At 43.1% G+C, this 22349-nt stretch overlaps 1 protein-coding gene across 1 annotated transcript in view; it reads right to left on the minus strand.

Annotated features, from left to right (window-relative positions):
- Positions 1–1220: 1220 nt before the first annotated feature.
- cp (ceruloplasmin) overlaps positions 1221–22349 on the minus strand; it is a 60799-nt gene continuing 39670 nt past the window's right edge. Inside the window, exons 13-19 of the mRNA XM_060834377.1 lie at positions 19423–19562; positions 18920–19048; positions 16018–16124; positions 12733–12955; positions 9133–9272; positions 5489–5651; positions 1221–1296 (exon numbers count right to left, since the gene is read on the minus strand). Coding sequence (XP_060690360.1) covers positions 1250–1296; positions 5489–5651; positions 9133–9272; positions 12733–12955; positions 16018–16124; positions 18920–19048; positions 19423–19562 — 949 coding nt within the window. The 3' untranslated portion in view covers positions 1221–1249. The remainder of the gene's footprint in view (positions 1297–5488; positions 5652–9132; positions 9273–12732; positions 12956–16017; positions 16125–18919; positions 19049–19422; positions 19563–22349) is intronic.

The following is a 22349-nucleotide window of genomic DNA, read 5'->3' on the forward strand; positions in this document are numbered from 1 at the left end:
AATCACTTCACACTTTTCCAGTTTAAACTCCATCTGTCACTTCTCAGCCCAGCTCTGCATTCTGTTAATGTACTGTTGCAACCTATAACAGCACTCCATGCTACTCACAACTCCACTCACCTTTGACCAACTTACTAACCCACCCTTCCATTTCCTCATCCAAGTCATTTATAAAAATCACAAAAAGTCGAGGTCCCAGAACAGTTCTCAGCGTAGCACCACTGGTCACTGAGCTCCAGACTGAATACTTTCCATCTACTACCACCCTCTATCTTCTATGGGCCAGTCAATTCTGTATCCAGACAGCCCGTATCCCATGCCTCCTTACTCTCTGAATGAGCCTACCATGGGAAGCCTTATCAAACGCTTTGCTAAAATCCATATACACCATATCCATTGTTCTACCTTCATCATTGTGTTTTGTGACATCCTCAAAGAATTCAGTAAAGTTTGTGAGGCATGACTTGCCCCTCACAAAGTCATGCTGGCTATCCCTCACCAAACTATGCTTTTCCAAATAATCATAAATCCAGTCTCTCAGAATCCTCTCTAATAATTTTCCCACCACCAATGTAATACTGACTGGTCTATAATTCCCAAAGATTATCCCTATTCCCTTTCGTGAACAACGGAATAACATTTGCCACCCTCTAATCATCTAGTACTTCTCCAGTGGACAGTGAGGAAGCAAAGATCGTTGCCAAAGGTGCAACAATCTTTTCCCTCCCTTCCTGAAATAACCTTGAGTATATTCCATCTTGTCCAGCAGACTTAACTATCCTAATGTTTTCCAAAATTTCCAGCACATCCTCCTCCTTGACATCAACCTGTTTGAGCGTATCAGCTGTCCTCACAAGTAACAAGGTCCCTCTCATGAGTGAACACTGAAGCAATGTATTCATTAAGGACCTCCCCTATCTCCTCTGTCGCCTGGCACCAACTCTCTCCACTCTCCCTGATTGTCCCAATCCTCACTCCGGCTGGGCCTTCACTTGAATTTAGGCAATGAATGAGATGCTGGTCTCACAGTAATTAATGTCACTGCAAAGAACATTGTTTCGGGTTTTATTTTATTCGTCACTGTAGAGAAACATGCAGCATCAGACCACATACCATCCATGTCATTATATTCCTGTGTCATTACAATACCGCGTTATGACAATCCTGTATCATTACAATTAAGTAAACTTCGAAATGTTCTTTGCTTTAGTTGAAGGCGGCTTGATCAGGAAGGATTCAAGTTCTATAATTAGCCAGAGCTTCCACCAAACATCTTTCCAAAAAAGCTGGTTTTCTCTGGATGAAAAGTAGGAGAACGATTATTAGAAAATAACTTGGTTAAAAGAGAATATGCTAATATTAGTATATGTCCTGTAGGTTTGCTCACTGATACGCTAATGTGTTTGGTGTACAGGTGTTATCACTTTCAGGCTGCTATTCCAACACTTGGTAAATCTCAGTAATCGTAGCTTGTAAATATCTGCAGAAAAATCAAACATATTCAGCAAGGGACTCTACCATGAAGTATTTGGCTTTTTAAATATTGTTTGGTATGCATGAGACACTCTGTCCTGTTTTTTTGGATCTCAAATGATCAGTGTTTATTGGACAAGAAAGGAGAAAGAAAACGTTACAAAGATGCAGGAATTTCTTGTTGGGGCTCAGCAATATTCACCTTAATGGGTGGGGGAGGGGAGACCCTTGCTGCCAATCATGGTGACAACATGCCCTTCCAGCTATATCGCACTTCGTGTCACAAAGTCCTCCTGGGTAGAATGGTACATGACAGAGAAAGGAAAGGAAGCTCATGACTCTTGCACAGCAATACTAGCACCATTACCCCTAGACAGAAGGCCAGGGGTTCAAATCCTACCTATTCCAGAGGTTCATCATAACCAGTTGATTGATTAAAAACATCTACATCTCTTTTCACATCTTATGTGGAGGGCTCCAGTGGTAGTGTCCCTACCTTACAACCAGAAGTCCCATTATTCAAGGATGTGTTCTCACATCCCTGAGGAGGTTGATTAGAAAACATTAAGAAATGGAAGCTAATCCTATACTCTCGGTCCAGGGCATCCCACCCTGTGTTTCCAAAGACTTGTTTGCTATAAATCAGAGTATTTAGTTACATGAAGACCCAGAGACAGATACTCTTATCCCTGAGTAGATATTGTACTCGGAGGCTGAGGGGTGACCTTACAGAGGTTTATAAAATCATGAGGGGCATGGATAGGGTAAACAGACAAGGTCTTTTCCCTTGGCTGGGGGAGTCCAGAACTAGAGGGCATAGGTTTAGGGTGAGAGGGGAAAGATATAAAAGAAACCTAAGGGGCAACCTTTTCATGCACAGAGTGTGTGAAATGAGCTGCCAGAGGAAGTGGTGGAGGCTGGTACAATTGCAACATTTAAAAGGCATCTGGATGGGTATATGAATAGGAAGGGTTTGGAGGGATATGGGCCAAGTGCTGGCAAATGGGACTAGATTGGGTTGGGATATCTGGTCGGCATGGACGGATTGGACCGGAGGGTCTGTTTCCATGCTATACATCTCTGTGACTCTATGACATCTGACAGAAGTGCACAAACTGTAAATATTCATTTTTATATTGAGTTGTAGAGCTATGCATCATTGTCCATACTTTTTTTTGCCTGTTGCATTGTTATGTGTATCTAATGAAGCAGGGGATAGAGGCGGCGAACCAGACCATCTTATTTTCTGAAAAGTTAGCCCTCAAAAGTTGTCTGACTTTCCCATTTCTCAGTATTCAAAACAAAGTTCTGACGTAACTCTTTAGTTGAGCCATTAATTTTTGCTCATTTTCTGATTGAGTCTTAATAGTTTCATGATGCCAGCAGCTCAGTAACCATCAATTTATTTTAGTTATCAGTTCGTAGCACAGAACTCAGTATAGCTGAAAATGGCAATTTTGTCCAAGCCTAGCATTTTGCACTCATCAGGACAACTTGCAAGAATACCACTTTAAGAGGCAAGCCACCATTTATACTGCATGACAGGAGAGTGTTAATTGATCGGCAAGTTGAGTCTGATTGGTAGACATGTTACAATGGTAAATGTACTCTCCGATGCTGATTGACAATTAACTGCCAGGTTTTGTACGTACTTTAAACCAGGCTGGTCAACTCTAATTGGTATGGGCATTCCCTTGAAACATGAACTAGCAAATGAATGCCATCTATTTTGTTAAGAGTGTGTTCATATTTCTCTTGTATTGGTAGTCTTGTAAATTATCCTGATGGCAGCAAGATGGAAAACTTAAACAACATGTGCTTTTGTTACTTTAACCTTTGCAATCAATACTTGTTCTCTCAGCTTTTAATTCCATTTTCAAACAAGACTTCATTCAATTTTCATTTAAAAGCCAATAATCAACTGGAGGTTAGGTGATTTATCTACCAATCTGTCACTCGGTTAGGGAAGAATGCTTTAAATCTATTAATTCAATTTCTGAAGTTCTGCAATCTGTCTTTGCATTGACCAAATCTCATAAAGTTTTCAGATCTTGCATATGTCTCCTCGTTGTTTAATTATAAGATTCTGCTAATATAGAGAACCTCCACATAATTTCATACCTTACATCTCAGAAAAACTGCCAAGAACCCTGAGGCTCCTACACTGCATTACTGTCTGTTTGGAGATGATATGCCTAAAGTGTGGACCAATGCTGTAGATGTGGTCTCATGAATTATCTGTACACTGTTGGAAGCACTGAATGGAGCTTGAGTCCAATATCATTGAGAAAGTTTTCTTGTATTTACCTAACCTCACTGATAACACCTTTTAAAATTGGTTTAGACTCTTCATCAATTGGTCAGTGGTCATGCCCAATTGCTTTTTGTGTTTTATTTAACTAATGGTCAAGCCTTTGTGTTCACATTTCATAATTAACTTTGTAACGTATGTTACTTGAATTAGATTACAACCCACCTTGTGTATTTATTTTACCACATTTGTGTTCATTTCTTTTGAAGGCTGCCAAGTTTTCCTTACGCTTGCCAGTTTGGTTTTATGTCAGCAAATATTAACACTCAGTGCAAACAATTATTTTGTCTCCAAATAATTTTCTGTGTAAAGCTAGGTTGGTATTTAGTCCCTATCACAGTTACGCTGAGAAAATGTTTCATAGAGACAACAGCACTTTGATACGATGGAAAGCTATTTCATTAGACAGTTCAGAGTCAAGCATTCTGGAGTCACATGGAGGCCAGACCAGATAAGGGCGGCTGATTTCCCACATTAGTAAAACAATTTAGCAACTTCTGATCATTTTAACTGGTACAGGTGTTTCCCTGCATGTAAAGCATTTTTGAAGCTACAATGGTTAGATTTCAATGAGCATTCTCTGGGTTTAATAGTTCAGGCCTTTGGATTCCTGTTACCAGTCATACAGTTAGAATCATCAAATCCCTACAGTATAAAAGCAGGCCATTCGGCCCAATGAGTCCACACCAACCCACCAAAGGGTATCCCAAACAGATGCACCACCATTCCCACCCTAAAACCCTGCATTTTTTAAAAAAAATCACTCATGGGATGAGAACGTCGCTGGCCAGGCCAGCATTTATTGCCCATCTCTAACTGCCCCGGGGGCAGTAAAGAGTCAACCACATTGCTGTGGATCTGGAGTCACATGTAGGCCAGACCAGGTAAGAATGGCAGATTCCTTCCTTAAAGGACATTAGTGAACCAGATGGGTTTTTTCAACAATTGGCAACTGGTTCACAGTCATCATTAAGCTCTTACTTCCATATTTTGCTGAGTTCAAATTACACGATTTCCCATGGCTAATCCACCTAGCCTACACATCCCTGGACACTGTGGGCAATTTAGCATGGCCAATTCACCTAACCTGCACATCTTTGGACTGTGGACTTCTGGGAGGAAATCAGAGCATCTGGAGGAAACCCACACAGACACAGAGAGAATGTGTCAACTCCACACAGACAGTCGCCGGAGGCTGGAATCGAACCTGCAACCCTGGCGCTGTGCTTCCCGTGGTTCATTAGTGCAATGCAGATACTGTGGACAAAATAAACAGGGACATAAAATATTGTCTTATTGATGTAATCCCTGACTGCTCTCTAAAGAATGGAGGAAGAGAATTTCATTTTTAGTACGGAACATAACTCAAACAACCTGAAATATAAATTGTTTTTGAAGGGACTTGATAGCTCAGTACATGCTGCTCAATATGACACTTGTACCATTCCTTCTATAAGATGTGAACCATCATTAATACAGATCTCCAGAGAATCACTGTGAACAACCACATCTTTACATCGTAATTAAGAAACAACAACTTGCCAATCAGCACCTCGGTAAATACTTTGCTGCATTATCCCATCATGTCCCTTGATTGGACATTGCAGATATACACAATAGCCCTCACACTGCATTTGTTTTATATGCGATGTTACCAAACCAATTTGGATGGTTCAAGCTATGTCCTTGCAGTTTGCTCATTACCTGGTTTCTCATGGACTGTGTAGGTTGTCTCCATACCAGCGTGGATGTGATCAGCGACATGGCAGTGAAGAAGCCAGGTTCCAGGATGCTGCGGTACCATTTCCACAGTCTGAAATGTTCCTGGAAAAAGATCGTACACATCTCCACGGTATTGTCCCTTGACCTGCAAGGAAACAAGCCTATTCAGCCATGCCTGTCAAATTCAAGGGAGGTAATAAAGAGACGTCTACCTGTGACGAAATGCACAACTCAATCCAATTCCAAGATCTAAGTAAAAACAATGACTGCAGATGGTGGAAACCAGAGTGTAGATTAGAGTGGTGCTGGAAAAGGACAGCATGTCAGGCAGCATCTGAGGAGCAATAAAATCGACGTGTGCCCGAAATGTTGATTTTACTGCTGCTCGGATGCTGCCGGAACTGCTGTGCTTTTCCAGCACCACTCTAATCTAGACCCCAATTCCAAGATCTGTATAGTTCAGCTCATCAGACTATAACCAGGAGATTTCTTCAGTCACAAAAATAGAAGTCACTGGAAAAGCTCAGCAAATCTGGCAGCATCTGTGAAGAGAAATCATCGTTAGTATTTCGGGTCTGGTGACCCTTCCTCAGGGTGGGGTGTAATCAGGCAATTCTCCTTCTTTTGCAATCCTACCTCAGATGCTACGTAAATATACGGTTAAGATGCAGCTTTAAAGCTGAGATTTTCCAACTGGGGAGTGACCTCAGTCAGGCTGGTCAATGGGAAGTGTCAACCACAAAAACTGCTTCAAATGGGAGGCAGAGTAAGTTTGACTTCATTATGAAAATAATGAACTCCTGGTGCCCAATGTAGGTATTGCACAGTATTTATAACACAGCCATAGGTTACTCAGCTCAATACATCTTAGCTGTTGAGTATGCACTGCACAAACTTCTTCCTTTTTTATTTTGTACCTGCTCAACATATCTTTTGAATGCTTTTTTTTCCTCGTGTACTTATATAACTCAACCTTAACTACATCAATGCTGTTACTTCAACTAGTATGGTTAAGTTTGGTAAAGTTTAAGGGGATTGTAATGATGGGAACACCATTCCTTCAAGTTCCTCTTCAAGTCACAAATCATCCTGACTTGGTACTCTGTCACCATTCCCTCACTGTCATTGGATCAAAATCTTGGATCTACCTTCCTAACAGCAGTGTGGAGGTACCTACACATTGTGGGTTGCAACTACCCATTCCAAGGCCAATTTGTAATGGATAATAAATGCAGGCTTTGCCAGCAATGTCCACATCCCCTTATCACATATATTAAAAATACATTTCATCCAGTTTTGAATCTCCCTGTTTCAGATTGTGAACCATCATCTCCTTGTTTGTTTCCTTCTGCCCCCTCAGGTTAAATCACCACCAGTCGCTTCTCTCTCTGAGAGCAGCCGCTATGGTCTGGCAAGACCTTGGCGACAACAACAGTCCTCTGTGCTCAAGGTCCTGTTTTGTGTGGATTGATTATGTGGATCTCATCAAAACCAACCAATTTTCAACCATTTACACTTCTCGTTATCACACTGCCCAATATTTATCTCTCTCTCTCTCCCTCTCTCGGCTTATCATCAGTAATCTCTTTGTTTGCCTATCCTCTTTTTCTTTACATCTCTGGGCACCATCTTCATGTACCATATTCATTACCACCACCCCACCCCACCATCAGCACAAAGATCACCCTTTCACAGCTATGTTCAGTTCTGGCAAAGGACCAGTGGACTCAAAACATTGACAAGTTTTTCCTCTCTATAGATGCTGCCAGACCTGCTGAGTTTCTCCAAAACCTTCAGCTTCTGATTTGAATTTGGCTCAGAGGTTTTCTCCAGGATTGGAATGGACACTCTTAAAAACCAAAATAATTGCATGTAAGATGTTTTTTCATGTGGCATAATGATTGGAATGAGTTAGAGGAACAAAGTAGACACACTTAGGGAATGGTATCCTTTTAAACTGAAAGTTTCCAATAGTTTCAGTGTAGTATGACATGTTACTGATGTTACAGCACTTAATTCTACTCTGTGGCTGCTTCTGGTGGTAGTGTGTTTCGGCATCTTTGATGACACAATCCATGAAGCTATTGCACAGATTGGTCCAGGATTCCTCTGGGTGGCTTTTGCAACGTTGTCCTTCTCAGGATTGGTGACCAGCAGTGAGATTGTTCCTTGGGTTGGTTTCCATGGAGTCTTGTGGCCCAGGATTCTAGCGGGATTGTGTGGATTGGCTTGCTTGGGAAAGGTGTCGGCCTGGTATTCCCCAAGGCTGGGCATGGTAACCTTGCAGCTGTAAAGTCTTTGGGAAAGGTTTTCGGCCTGGTATTCCTAAGGCTGGGCATGATGACCTTGCAGCGGTAATGTCTTTCCTGGAGCCATGAACTTACCCAAGGTGGACGTTGTTTTAATTCTTCTTAAACATTTTTTTCTTATCTATGTCTTCAGTTATTGATAAAGGTGCCATGGTTTGGCAATTTAAACCCTTCTCATTGTGTTTTTTCATGAAAATACACATGACAATATTGTATACTCTTTCCCCCAGTGCCAACGATCTCTAACACACGAGGCTAAAAGAAAGGTACTGGGTCAAAGTCACCATAGGTTGATATCAAGGAACTATCTGGCACTATATGTAACTTATTATCAATGAAATGTTTCACAAATTTTTTTTTTTCCTTAGAATATAATGAAAACTAGCCTTACTGTGATGATGGACAATGGATTCTTGATGTTGCAAGTATCTTGTGTTCATTGGCTAGATACATTTGAATGGATGACTGACATAGTGTAGACAACAGGCCGAAAGAAAGTGGCTTTATCAACAAGTGCTCAGAATCAGGGACCAGCCCTCATCAGGTGCAGGTGCTTGATAGGCAGATGAAATACAGTCCAAAATAGGAATAAGAAGGGACAGAAAAGAACCTCCTTACTCTTTGACTAGACAATTGAAATTCACTACATCTTTTTATCCCACAATTTTTTTTATAGTCAATCATGGGATATTGGTGTCACTGGCCAGGCCAGCATTTATTGCCCATCCTTAATTGCCCAGAGGGCAGTTAAGAGTCAACCACATTGCTGTGGGTCTGGAGTCACATGTCGGCCAGCAGATTTCCCTCCCTCAAGGGCAGTAGGGAACCAGAGGGGATTTTCATAACAGTGATTATATGCTATTCATTAGAGAAAAAAAGCACCTCCCATTTAACTCTCAGCCCCTTGGCCCATAAGCCTCATTCCCTGATGAAGGGCTTATGCTCGAAACATCGATTCTCCTGCTCCTCAGATGCTGCCTTACCAGCTGTGCTTTTCCAGCACCACACTCCCGACATATGCTTTTCATTAATCAAGTTTTTTTTTTGAAATTCCACATATTTTTAATTATTGAATTCTAATTCCATCATCTGCTCTAGTGAGATTTGAACTCGTGTCACCAGAACATGAGTCTGGCGTTCTGGATGACTAGCCCAGTGGCAATACCAGTAGGCCACCACCTCCCATACAGCCAGACTGTGAATGCTTGATTTTGATTTCCATGTGTGTTTGGCTCTCTTTTCTTCAAATGTTTAATGGCAAGGTGAAGCCCAATTTTCTGTGTTAAACCCCAATGAAACAATAAAATGCCACTTTACCTTATAGTAAAAGCTGTGTCCATGGAAATGCACTGAGTGCAAGTCTACCTCATTACCCATTCCAGTGAGATACCAGTACACCTTGTCACCAACTTGCATATCCAGTCCCTGCAAGTTTCCATAGAGCATGCCATTTATAGCTGGAACATAAAATAGATGAAAAGTCAGACCACAGGTACTGTTTTCTAATGGGTTGTGTGATAGATTGGTTTGCTTACAGTGTGTAAACAGGCCCTTTGGCCCAGCCAATCCATACCGACCTTCCGAAGAGTAACCCACCCAGACCCACTTCCCTCTTACTAATGCACCTGTCACTATGGGCAATTTAGCATGGCCAATTCACCTGATGTCACATCTTTGGACTGTGGGAGGAAACCGGAGCACCCAGAGGAAGCCCATGCAGACACGAGGAGAATGTGCAAACTCCCCACACAGACAGTCATCCGAAGCCGGAATTGAGCCTGGGGCCCTGGTGTTGTGAGGCAGCAGTGCTAACCACTGAGCCACCGTGCTGCCCCAAAGTAGAGTATTGTAATTAAATAGACTGCAATTGTGAAATGAAACATAAAACTTATTCTCCATTACCTTACATATAATATTATAAATTACTGATAAAAATAGATTACAAATTCCCCACACTGTGGAAGCAGGCCATTCGGCCCATCGATTCCACACCAACCCTCTAAAGACCATCACTACTACTTTTAACTCTGGAATTCCTATGACTATTCCACCTAGCCTGCACATCCCTGGACACTATGGGCAATTTAGCGTGGTCAACCCATGCTAACCTGCACATTTTTGAACTGTGGGAGGAAACCGTAGCAAACCCACACAGACACAGGGAGAATGTGCAAACTTTACAGAAACAGTCGCCTGAGGCTAGGATTGAGCCCAGGTCTGCTGGCGCTGTGAGGCAGCAGTGCTAACCAATGAGTCACCATGCCACATAGAATCTAATGTTTTGTTGTGAACCTTCTTAGCAAATAGAAGTTCAAAAAGTAAACCCAAAACCCCCCACACACAATGATATCATAAAAAAACAATGGTTTGCATGCTAAGAAGGTGGATTGGGAAATTGGTTCTGGTTAGTATGAGCTCAGAAAGCACAGTAGAAACTGCTATATCCACCAGCTTTCCTAATCCCTGATTTAGGTTTTGTGTATGAAACTTTATTCTGGAAATGATTGCATATTGACTTGACATTGTATTCATAAAAACTATTTTACATAATGCTACAGTTGAATCTTGCCAACTCTAGCACATTGGGTGAGGCAACGATGGGTCAGTTGCATGACGTTTGAGCATACTTGTTATAACTTTTCCCTCTCACCCTAACATGTTCCTATCAACATATTACTCAGACTTGCCTCCTCCCTCTGGAATAGATAGAAGCAGAATACAACTCTGGCCTTGCATTGTGCTAGTTCCTTACGTTAGGGTTAAATAGCATATACATGTAACAGAAAGGGGTTATTTGGCCCAGTTAGTCTGTGCTGATATTATGGAAAATAAAGAGCATGAAAGCATGGGAAAGGGTAAAGCACAGAGTCCACTGCCGATCTGTTGCAAAGGGTCTGTGGAAGGCACGATGGGATAAGAATAGTGGAACGCTCTTACACCAATGAGCAGAGTAAGGTTGAGGCTGAAAGGTCACTGTTGCGAGATGAGATAACAAAGTTAGTAAAGTTAGCCTCCCTGTTAAGCATCATTATGACAAGATTGGGACCATAAATATTTGGGACATAACATTAAATATCTAATTAATAGTTAGTAGAGTCAGCCTGCTTGAAACTATTGACAATAACTTTCTAATCATGACATTCGGAAAATATTAAGTAGGGTCTGAACCGAAAGACCATTGTTGCAAAAGCTGACATTAAATATCTCATCGTGACATTAGAATAACATTAAGTAGAATGTAGGAAAATCTATTGGGGCACAACTAAAGAGATAATGGGAACTAACATCATTGGTTTATTGTGTAGCTAGAGAAAGGTACTTTGATTAATATAGTTGGACATGCTGATAAGCTAACAGAAACATGATAAAAAAAAATTAAAAACCACAGACCCTGAGGTTCGGGGCATTCGAGAATCTGCTTTCTCAGGGTCATGGTTTCTTGTTTGCAAATAAAAGACTTACTTCTTGAAGAACTCTCTGCGTCTCCTGGTGATTCTCTACATTTTTTCCATGACAATGTTTAATTCAGCATAAGTTACTTGTGGTTAATCCAGTTGGGGGAAACTCAACCATGTTTCTTTCCCCTCTGTCTGTTTGATATTGGTAAGCTAGACTTCCTGGTAAGGTTAGCATCTGGCATTTGGGGATTTAGTGAAGGGAGTACTGGGGACCACTTGAAAAGAGGACTATTTAAAGTATTTTTTTAAACTCATTTGTGGGGTGAAGGTGTCACGGACTGGGCCAGCATTTATTACCCATCCCTAATTGCCCAGAGGGTAATTAAGGGTCAACTACATTGCTGTGGGTCAGGAATCACATGGAGGCCAGGCCAGATAAGGTGAGCAGTTTCCTTCCCTAAAGGGCATTAGTGAACCAGATCAGTTTTTTTCCCCAACAATTTCATGGTCATCATTGGATTCTTAATTCCAGATTTTTTTTCTAAAAATTGCATTCAAATTTCATTATCTACCATGGAAGAAATTTGAACCCACGTTCCTGAAGAAGGGCTTTTGCCCGAAACACCAATTTTCCTGCTCCTCGGATGCTGCCTGACCTGCTGTGCTTTTTCAGCACCACATTCTCGACTCTAATCTCCAGCAACTGCAGTCCTCACTTTCACCGCTCTGGGTTAACAGTTTGGCAATAATAACACTAGGCCATCACCTTCCCCTGAATGTTGCTCAGCGTGCATTTGACACACTTAGGAAATGAATAGGTAGGATTTAAAAGGGCAGACTTTAAAAAATAATTGGTTGAGATGGGGCCGTTTAGCCCAACAAGTCTGTTAATAACAATGTCCAAACTTCAGGAATTATCAATTTTCTTAGCTGAGAAAACACCTGCCCTGAATAAAATGGAAAAATATCATGGCTGTTGGATTCTACAGAGGAGCACTTCAAACAAAGTTTCCAATCAACTTTCAGTCTGCTTTTTAAATTTGGTTACCACGGGACAAATGCTCAAATAGGCTCAACAAGTCACTATTATTAAATAAAAACAGAAAGTGCTGGAGAAACTCAGCAGGTCTGGCTGCTGGAGAGAGAGACAGAGTTAATATTTCAGGCTAACATAACTGCTTCTCAGAAGTCACTAATATTCCCCATTCAGAACAGCACGCACATACAAACAAGCACAGCATAATTCAGAGTGATGGATCATGTTACTGGAAATGTTAAGTCTCCTTTCTGTCCACAAACATTGCCAGACCTGCTGAGCTTCAACCACAATTTCTGTTTTTGTCTCTGATTTCCAGCATCCTCAGTTCTTTGTTTTATAATCTACTGCCTTCCCACTAGAGAAATCCGCAAATAATCCACCTTCACTGAACCCTGCTTTATTTTGGAAAGTGCAAAATGAGGCTTGAGATTGCTATTTGTCACATGTATCCATAATCCAAACGCATCAACAGTCAATTACCATGTTTTTTATTGCTCTCAAGAAAATCTTCGTCCGCCTTGTTAACTTGATTCGGTTTGAGGCAATATCTTTTAATATTTTCATCCAGATACCATGATTCATTCTCATCGAAAACCAGGAAGAGAAGAGCGAACTCTTGTGGCTCAGATTTTGTTAAGCCAAAAGACTCCAAAAACTTTTTGCGGCAGGTTACCAGTGTCCCTATCAGACCACTATGCAGATCCTGTAACAGAGGGAGAAGGATTAGATTACTTACAGTGTGGAAACAGGCCCTTCGGCCCAACAAGTCCACACCAACCCACCGAAGCGCAACCCACCCATACCCCTACATTTACCCCTTACCTAACACTACGGGCAATTTAGCATGGCCAATTCACCTGACCCGCACATCTTTGGACTATGGGAGGAAACCGGAGCACCCGGAGGAAACCCACGCAGACACGGGGAGAACGTGCAAACTCCACACAGTCAGTTGCCTGAGTCGGGAATTGAACCCGGGTCTCAAACGCTGTGAGACAGCAGTGCTAACCACTGTGCCACCGTGCCGCCCATAGGACTGACAAGTGAAATATGTTTCTTGTTAACTTGGCCTCACACTCATAACAAGTATTTTACATGACATTCTGCTAAACTGAAATAACACCAGTTGTAGGGCTGGTGATGATAGCCCATTCCTAAATAAGGGCTTATGCCCAAAACATCGACTTCCCTGCTCCTTGAATACCGCCTGACCTGCTGTGCTTTTCCAGTGCCACATGTTTTGACTCTGATCTCCAGCATCTGTAGTCCTCACTTTCTCCTGGTGATGATAGTGTTGAGAGGACTTTTGAGCGTATTTATTGCAACCTTTCTCCCACATTCCTACCTTTAGACTTGCCACCTTTGAAATTTGATCTTTCCCAGCAACTTCTCTTTTGAGCATTTTTATTGTAACCTTTCACCCACTTGGCATATTCCTAACCATATATTTTTTAGACCTTCCAGCTCCCTCACCCACTTTGGGATTGACAGAAACAGAATATGACCCAGGCCATGTTCTGTTCACTCTTCAGACACAGTTACATAACAAACCCAGATTCTACATGGTTGTAGAACGATGCACCAGTAAAGAAGGCAATTTGGCCCATTGTGTCTGTACCAGTTCTTTGACAGTGATATTCAATTGTTTTCTCCTGTTCTCCTGTAACCCTGTAAATAAATCCCTTCAACTATTTTCCTAATCTCTTTTGAATATTATTGCTGACTCTGCTCCCACACCCTTTCAGGCAGTGAATTTCTGACTAGAACAACTCGCTGCATAAGAAATCGTTTCACCTCTGGTTCTTTTAAAGCGAACACTAAACATTTCATTTAAAATCATTGCTTTTCAATGAGTTAATTAATTTATAATAAATAAGGCAATGAAGAACACATGGGGCATAGATGGGAAGGAGAGGAAGGCACTTTTTCCATTAGTGGAGCGGTTAATAACTAGAGGGGATAGATAGGTAAAAGATAGAATAGAGTTAAGAATTGTTTTCACTCAGAGAGTGGTGGCAGTCTATGACATTTAATCCATATTCAGATATACACTGGATGGCCATAGCCTCCAGGGCTATGAGATCCGAAAGCTGGAAAATTGAATTAGTGTAGTCAGAGCTTTGTTGACCGATCAAAGTTTGTGCGAAGATTTGTAGCTCGGGTGCTTGTTGTAGTGGTTCTGTTCGCCGAGCTGGAAGTTTTAGTTGCAAACGTTTCGTCCCCTGGCTAGGGGACATCATCAGTGCTGTGGAGCCTCCTGCGAAGGGGACGAAACGTTTGCAACTAAAACTTTGTTGACCGATGCACACACAATGGGCCAAATGGCCTCCTTCTGGGCTGTAAATGTCAGAGTCTGTGGGAACACTGTGTGCAGAGTGAGAGTTATTATACAGATGGCAGTGAATAAAAAATACAATCAAATGGCTCAAAATCTTGTGTAGACTGGGAGAGAGGTTTGCAAGATACAAACTCTTCATTCTATTTATGTTAAAAGTAGCATAATTACTTCTATGCTGCGTAATTATCAGTGATTGACGTAGATGTAGCAAAGGATTGGTACAACTATAATTAAAGAGAGTGAGGTTAAAATTGAAGGCAAAATATAGTGAACACATTGTTCATTGACTTGGAGACAGTGAGGACTGCAGATGCTGGAAGCCAGAGTCAATAAATGTGGACGTGGAAGAGCTAAGCAGCTCAGGCAGCATCAAAGGAGCACGAAAGTTAACATTAATACTGGAACAAATGTCTCTTTAAAACTTAAGACTGATAGATGTTTTTGCCAGCCAATGGTGTTAAGGGACATGGGGTAAAGGCACGTGTAGGGTTTTAAGCGACCAATTAGCCAGGATCTTATTATTTGGCAGAATAGGCTTCAGAGAGCAAATCTTTTCTATATTATTTCAAATATAGGTCGAGACATTTGGTGTATTTAACGTTCAGAGGTTTCAGTTTGTGGCATGGTGACCCTCAGGGAAAACCACCACCAATTGTTTCTCTCTCATGAGAGAGCAGTCCTCTGGTCCTCTGGGAGAATGGTGATTTTACCTTTTCGTTGGTGGGTATCTGCCAGTTGAAAAATCTAGGAGCCTTCTTTAAATGACTCCAGGTCAAACCACTGAGAAACATAGAGCTTACTAGTTACCTGAAATGAATCTACACTCTAACCTGACTGGCAGGCCTCTTGGCCAATCACTGTCTTTGATTGTGGAGCCCTGCCCCACTCCAAAAGATTCCAGAGTGCCAATCGAGGTGCTGAGTTTTTTCTTTATTTTGCTTCTAATAGGTTGGCAGAAACAGGAGTGGCCAAACCCTTCCTCCCATCCCCACTCTCGATTAGCCCCAGCTTAGGACAAATGGAACCCTCCTCACCTCCCCCAATGCAGCAAGCAGTTCAACCTGATTCCCCAATTCCCTCACTTTCCAAAAAGGCCGAGTGAGTCGAGGGCCTTAAATGACCATTAATTGACAACTTAAGTGTTTTGGTTGCTGGTGGGACAAGGAAGCCCCCATTGGGTCTACTCACCGGCACTTAACTCATGACGGGGTGTTTGGGGATGAGTAGCTCTCCAGGGCCAACTCATTGTTTATTTGCCTTGTTAACCCCAAATGAAGATGTGGAGGTGCCACAAGGTCAGAAGTCACATGACACCAGGTTTTAGTCCGACAGGTTTATTTGAAATCACAAGCTTTCAAAGCGCTGCGCTCTTGTCAGTTGAAAATCTACAGTGAAGGCAAACCCATCCTAAGTGTAAGTCAGTATACCTTAATTGGATCTACAGTTGAGTAATATGCCCACGGAATACAACGAGACTCTCCATCCTCAGGAGCAGATCTTTGAGGGATCTTCCAAATGTATGTTTCTGTCTCACCTACAAATATATTGATACTGTTTAATTAAGCACTGGCAAGTTTCATAGAGTAATTTCACCTCTAGCTCTTATTTTAATAATGCAATGTTCCAACCGTTTTTTTGTCATTCCAATCCTCTGCCCAGTCCAGCTTTTCTCCCCAAACAGAGGGATGCTGTAACTTCTCCTTCTATGTCTTTTGGATAAGGTAAGGTTAATCATATTGACTTACAGTCAACAGGGGTCACATTGTGCAGCTCGAATCACAATGATGAGGTTAGAGTACTGAACCCTTTGTGTAATGTGCACTGTCTGAGAAATATCTGGATAAAGAGTTGAGTTCAAAGGAACACCCTGGGAATCATCCAGTCCCTATACACCTCCATCCCCCATCACGAAGGACTCAAAGCCCTCCGCTTCTTCCTTTCCCGCCACACCAACCAGTACCCTTCCACTGACACCCTCCTTCGACTGACTGAACTGGTCCTCACCCTGAATAACTTCTCTTTTCAATTCTCCCACTTCTTCCAAACTAAAGGAGTTGCCATGGGCACCCCGCATGGGCCCCAGCTATGCCTGTCTCTTCGTAGATATGTGGAACAGTCCATCTTCCGCAACTACACTGGCACCACCCCCCACCTTTTCCTTCGCTACATCGATGACTGTATCGGCGCTGCCTCGTGCTCCCACGAGGAGGTTGAACAGTTCATCAACTTTACCAACACCTTCCATCCAGACCTCAAATTCACCTGGACTGTCTCAGACTCCTCCCTCCCCTTCCTAGACCTTTCCATTTCTATCTCAGGCGACCGACTCAACACAGACATCTACTATAAACCGACTGACTCCCACAGCTACCTGAACTACACCTCCTCCCACTCTGCCCCCTGTAAAAATTCCATCCCATATTCCCAATTCCTTCGTCTCCGCTGCATCTGCTCCCAGGAGGACCAGTTCCAATACCGTACAGCCCAGATAGCCTCCTTCTTCAAGGACCGCAGATTCCCCCCAGACATGATCGACGATGCCCTCCACCGCATCTCCTCCACTTCCCGCTCCTCCGCCCTTGAGCCCCGCTCCTCCAACTGCCACCAAGACAGAACCCCACTGGTTCTCACCTACCACCCCACCAACCTCCGCATACAGCGTATCATCCGTCGTCATTTCCGCCACCTCCAAACGGACCCCACTACCAGGGATATATTTCCCTCCCCTCCCCTATCAGCGTTCTGCAAAGACCACTCCCTTCGTGACTCCCTCGTTAGGTCCACACCCCCCACCAATCCAACCTCCACTCCCGGCACCTTCCCCTGCAACCGCAGGAAATGTAAAACTTGCGCCCACACCTCCTCCCTCACTTCCCTCCAAGGCCCCAAGGGATCCTTCCATATCCGCCACAAGTTCACCTGCACCTCCACACACATCATCTATTGCATCCGCTGCACCCGATGTGGCCTCCACTACATTGGGGAGACGGGCCGCCTACTTGCGGAACGCTTCAGAGAACACCTCTGGGACGCCTGGACCAACCAACCCAACCACCCCGTGGCTCAACACTTTAACTCTCCCTCCCACTCCACCGAGGACATGCAGGTCCTTGGACTCCTCCATCGGCAGAACATAACAACACGACGGCTGGAGGAGGAGCGCCTCATCTTCCGCCTGGGAACCCTCCAACCACTAGGAATGAACTCAGATTTCTCCAGTTTCCTCATTTCCCCTCCCCCCACCTTGTCTCAGTCGGTTCCCTCAACTCAGCACCGCCCTCCTAACATGCAATCTTCTTCCTGACCTCTCCGCCCCACCCCACTCCGGCCTATTGCCCTCACCTTGACCTCCTTCCACCTATCACATCTCCTTCTCCCCTCCCCCAAGTCCCTCCTCCCTACCTTTTATCTTAGCCTGCCTGGCACATTCTCCTTATTCCTGATGAAGGGCTCTGGCCCGAAACGTCGAATTTCCTGTTCCTTGGATGCTGCCTAACCTGCTGTGCTTTAACCAGCAACACATTTTCAGTATAAATCAAACAAGTCAGTTTCGTGCATTATCAGAGTAAGCTAAAGTAGTAGAGAGAACTTGGACTCTATCGGAACATTCGAAATATTAGGAAGATTTCAATGGAGTTATGTCACTGTGGACATTTGATTATAATGGAGTTATATCACTGTGTACATGGAAGAACAGCAATTCGCTTGAGTTCATTGATTGTTTGGAGAATTGGTTTCTATTGGCTCTTTGATCTGGGCAGAATCCTGCTTTTTCCAGATGAATTTGAACATCAGGCCTAAAAGCAAGAAGAAACAAACACAGAAACTGCCGGAAAAGCTTAGCAGGTCTGGCAGTATTTGTGAAGAGCAATCAGAGTTAATGTTTCAGGTCTCTCTGAGGAAAGGTCACCAGACCCAAAATTTTAACTCTGATTTCTCTTTACAGATACTGCCAGACCTGCTGAGCTTTTCCAGAAGTTTCTGTTCTTGTTTCTGATTTACAGTATCCACAGTTCTTTTGGACTTTATTTCCCATTTTGTACGTGTTGTGTCATCCTGCATCTTGGCTGCTTCTTGCGTCACGTCGTGAGAGTTAGGCATCTGAACAGACAAAGATTGCCTCTGGTTTGGAATCTGTAATTCAACCCGAAATCCCTGATCCACCTCCAACTTTGAGGACCTTATTGCTTCATTCCAAATGTAACAGTATCCAAGCTTTTATCAGATTTGAAGAAAACATGACAATTGGTGAAAATAAGGTTCATGTCACTGAATTCCGAAAGGGATTGGGTGGACGGAGTGGGCAGACAGTGGAACGATTGGTTTTACCTGGAAGTGTGTATTTGATGGAAGGATTGTCTGTTTTCACTCCCTGTGCATGAATGGAATAGGGCCGCGAGGCCAAATTCTTGAACACAATTTTGAGCTTGTCCCCGTCTTTTGCGTGAAGTAGTGGGCCTGGAAATGGAAAGAAATAAAACGCATCTTTGACAGGGTGGAACAAATTGATTCACACACTCTGATCGAAGAGCAAACAAGGCGTAAGTTATGACACTTCACGTCATTCTGAAGCACTGGAACTAAAGTTCTGAAAATAAATTAAACAAATTTGGACTAAGTAAATGGTATGTTCACCTGAGATTGAATATTAATGTGCTGATAATTGCTGATGCAGAATCTTTGTTATCTTCTGCCCACAGATATCACTCAAAACATTTAAATGAGATAAGAAGCCATATAAATATAGTTAATACTGTTATCATAATCATATTGAACATTGTAGATTAAAAACTGGCAATGATCCTGCAAACATATTTATAAAGTAAGCATACCTTGAATTTCCAGATGTTCTTCTTCTGTGGTTCTCTTCTTCTGTTTAGTAAATGTCTTATCAGTATATTCCCGATAGACAACTTTCTTATACTTGGGACCAATGGTCACATTTCCTCGCACTACATAAGGGGTTCCAGGACTGCAATACAAAGCACAGAAATTCCCCCATTATAACGGTGGGTTTTTAAGTGAACAAACTTGGGTAGAATTGGGTCATAGTAAGGTCTCCTGTGGTGCAGTGGTAGTATCTGTATCTCTGAGCCGGGATGACCAGGTTGAAATCCCACCTGCTCAAGACGTATATAATCTTGGAACAGATTGATTAGAAAATGTCCAGAATTAGGTGTGATTCTGGGGTAAGTAGGATTCATCTATCATTGTATGAGAGATCTGTCAAGAGTATGACAGAATGGTCACAACCAATCAGTGAAATAGAGTGTGAGAATGAAAAGGGAACAATTAAGCTAATCTGAAGCACAGACCCTCTCCTGAACCAAGACTGACTCATCCATCTCCCCAGTGACAGTTGACCTACATTGACCCCTTCAACACCTCCAATATCTCATTTTCATTCTCATGTGTTATGCCCTTTCATGGTCGCACTGCTCTCAGTCTCTTATTCAGGAACCCAGAGTTCTTCTCAAATGTAACCTTTTTTTCCTTCTCCAGTCCCTCCAACTCTTCAATGGCCATCAAGATTTCAACCAGCCAGAGTTTATGAATCGTCTCCCGAAATCTCTGAGATCCTCCAGCTCCTTCTTTAAGGATCTTGCTCAATGTCACTTTGTGGACCAAGTTGTTTGCCATGTTTATAATGTATAAAAATGCTCTTTTGAGTTTAATTGATAGTTTCTAAAGAGTGAGTGGCTCTTTGTTCTTCAATGGCTCCCACAACTGCTGACTACATCCAGGCCAGTTAGTCTGGGTGCTGACTTCAATTCCAGCATCGATACAGCTGGACAAGACACATGGGTTGACATCAACCTGGCTGCTGAGTCCAGACTCCTTTAGGAAAAGTTAAAAAAGTGCCAAGCTGCTCAATATCTGCAGCAACCCTGTAGCAGCAGCCCAGCAGAGTTACACCTGGGCATGGCCAGTTAGTCCTGCCCAATCCAAGATTGATGTCCTTTGAGGTCACAGTCAGATCCACACTGATATTAAGCCTGTGTTTCTTGTCTCATCACTGCCTCCTCCTGGCCAACTGTGACCTGTAGGAAAACCAGAATGTTGGCAAGAGAACAAGGAAGCTGAGGACAAAACTGTTGGCCCTAATAAACATTGAGGAATTCCAAAGCAATTACAATGTTTGGACTACCATGAAACCCCTCTTTGAGTCTCCAATGCAGTCACTGTGAGCATCAAGAGATTTTTCTTTCTCAAAGATGTTGAGAAGGTGATGGAGAGAAGGCTGGAGATGTCCCAACTCCAGAAAAGATCTAGAATCTTCTCCTGCTATAACCGTTGAAGGTGGATGTTGAAGAACATCTTCATTCGGTGAACATCATCATGCTTTGCTACAGAGTGTCCAAGGAGAAAGTAAGATCTGCAGATGCTGGAGATCAGAGCTGAAAATGTGTTGCTGGAAAAGCACAGCAGGTCAGGCAGCATCCAAGGAACAGGAGATTCGACATTTCGGGCATTCCTGAAGAAGGGCTTATGCCCGAAACGTCAAATCTCCTGTTCCTTTGATGCTGCCTGACCTGCTGCGCTTTTCCAGCAACACATTTTCAGCTCAGTACAGAGTGTCCAATCAGGTCCCCAAAACGCTCCATGGATCAGGAAGTGAGTTGCTTGTTGAGTTCTGAAGAAGGATCACTGGACTTTTAGCTCTGTTTCTCTCACTACAGATGCTGCCAGACCTGCTAGATTTCTCCAACAATTTCTGTTTTTGTTTGAGACCTGCTTGTATTATTCTTCGAGAGCATACGCTGAGAGAACTCTAAGCTCAGCAGCCTGAAGGAAGAAGTCATTTCAGTAATGTCATCGCAGACTGCCATTTTACAAATCAGTGAATCCACTTAAGCTGCACTTTATGACGCGAAGCCCACAGACACCATGACCTCCCAGTTATTCCTGTTCTCTATCTTGGAGACAAGAACACAAATCACTGGTGAACCTCAGCAGGCCTGGCAGCATCTGCAGGGAGAGAGTAGGTTTGAGTCCAGTGACTCCTCATCAGAAGTGTTAGCTGCATGGAAAGACTGTGGTATTTATGCTGTAAAGAGAGGATGGCTGGACATGTTGAAATTAATTTCAGAAGAATTGCCAATGTAAGTGGGGATGGACTGAACAAGGGGAGAAGAAGTAATGAAGGCCAGAAGAAATACATTCCATGGACACAAACTATTGGTTTTCCCAGGCAGTCCTTTTAGATTCCTTACAGTGTAGAAATGTATGCCCTTTGGCCCAACAAGTCCACACCGACCCTCCAAAGAGTAACCTATCCAGACCCATTCCCCTGTATTTACCTCTGACTAATACACCTAACCTACACATCTCTGCGGCAATTTCCCATGGCCAATCCACCTAACCTGCACATCTTTGGGTTGGGGGAAGAAACCAGAGCACCCGAAAGAAACCCATGCAGATACAGGGAGAATGTACAAACTCCACATAGACATTCGCCTGAGGCTAGATTTGAACCTGGGTCCCTCGTACTGGGAGGCAGCAGTGCTAACCACTGAGCCACTATGTGTGGATTTTTTTTTTAGATTACTTACAGTGTGGAAACAGGCCCTTCGGCCCAACAAGTCCACACCGACCCGCCGAAGCGCAACCCACCCATACCCCTACATTTACCCCTTACCTAACACTACGGGCAATTTAGCATGGCCAATTCACCTGACCCGCACATCTTTGGATTGTGGGAGGAAACCGGAGCACCCGGAGGAAACCCACGCACACATGGGGAGAACGTGCAAACTCC

This window comes from Hemiscyllium ocellatum, chromosome 13, assembly GCF_020745735.1.
Source record: "Hemiscyllium ocellatum isolate sHemOce1 chromosome 13, sHemOce1.pat.X.cur, whole genome shotgun sequence".
Taxonomy (NCBI): Eukaryota; Metazoa; Chordata; class Chondrichthyes; order Orectolobiformes; family Hemiscylliidae; genus Hemiscyllium; species Hemiscyllium ocellatum.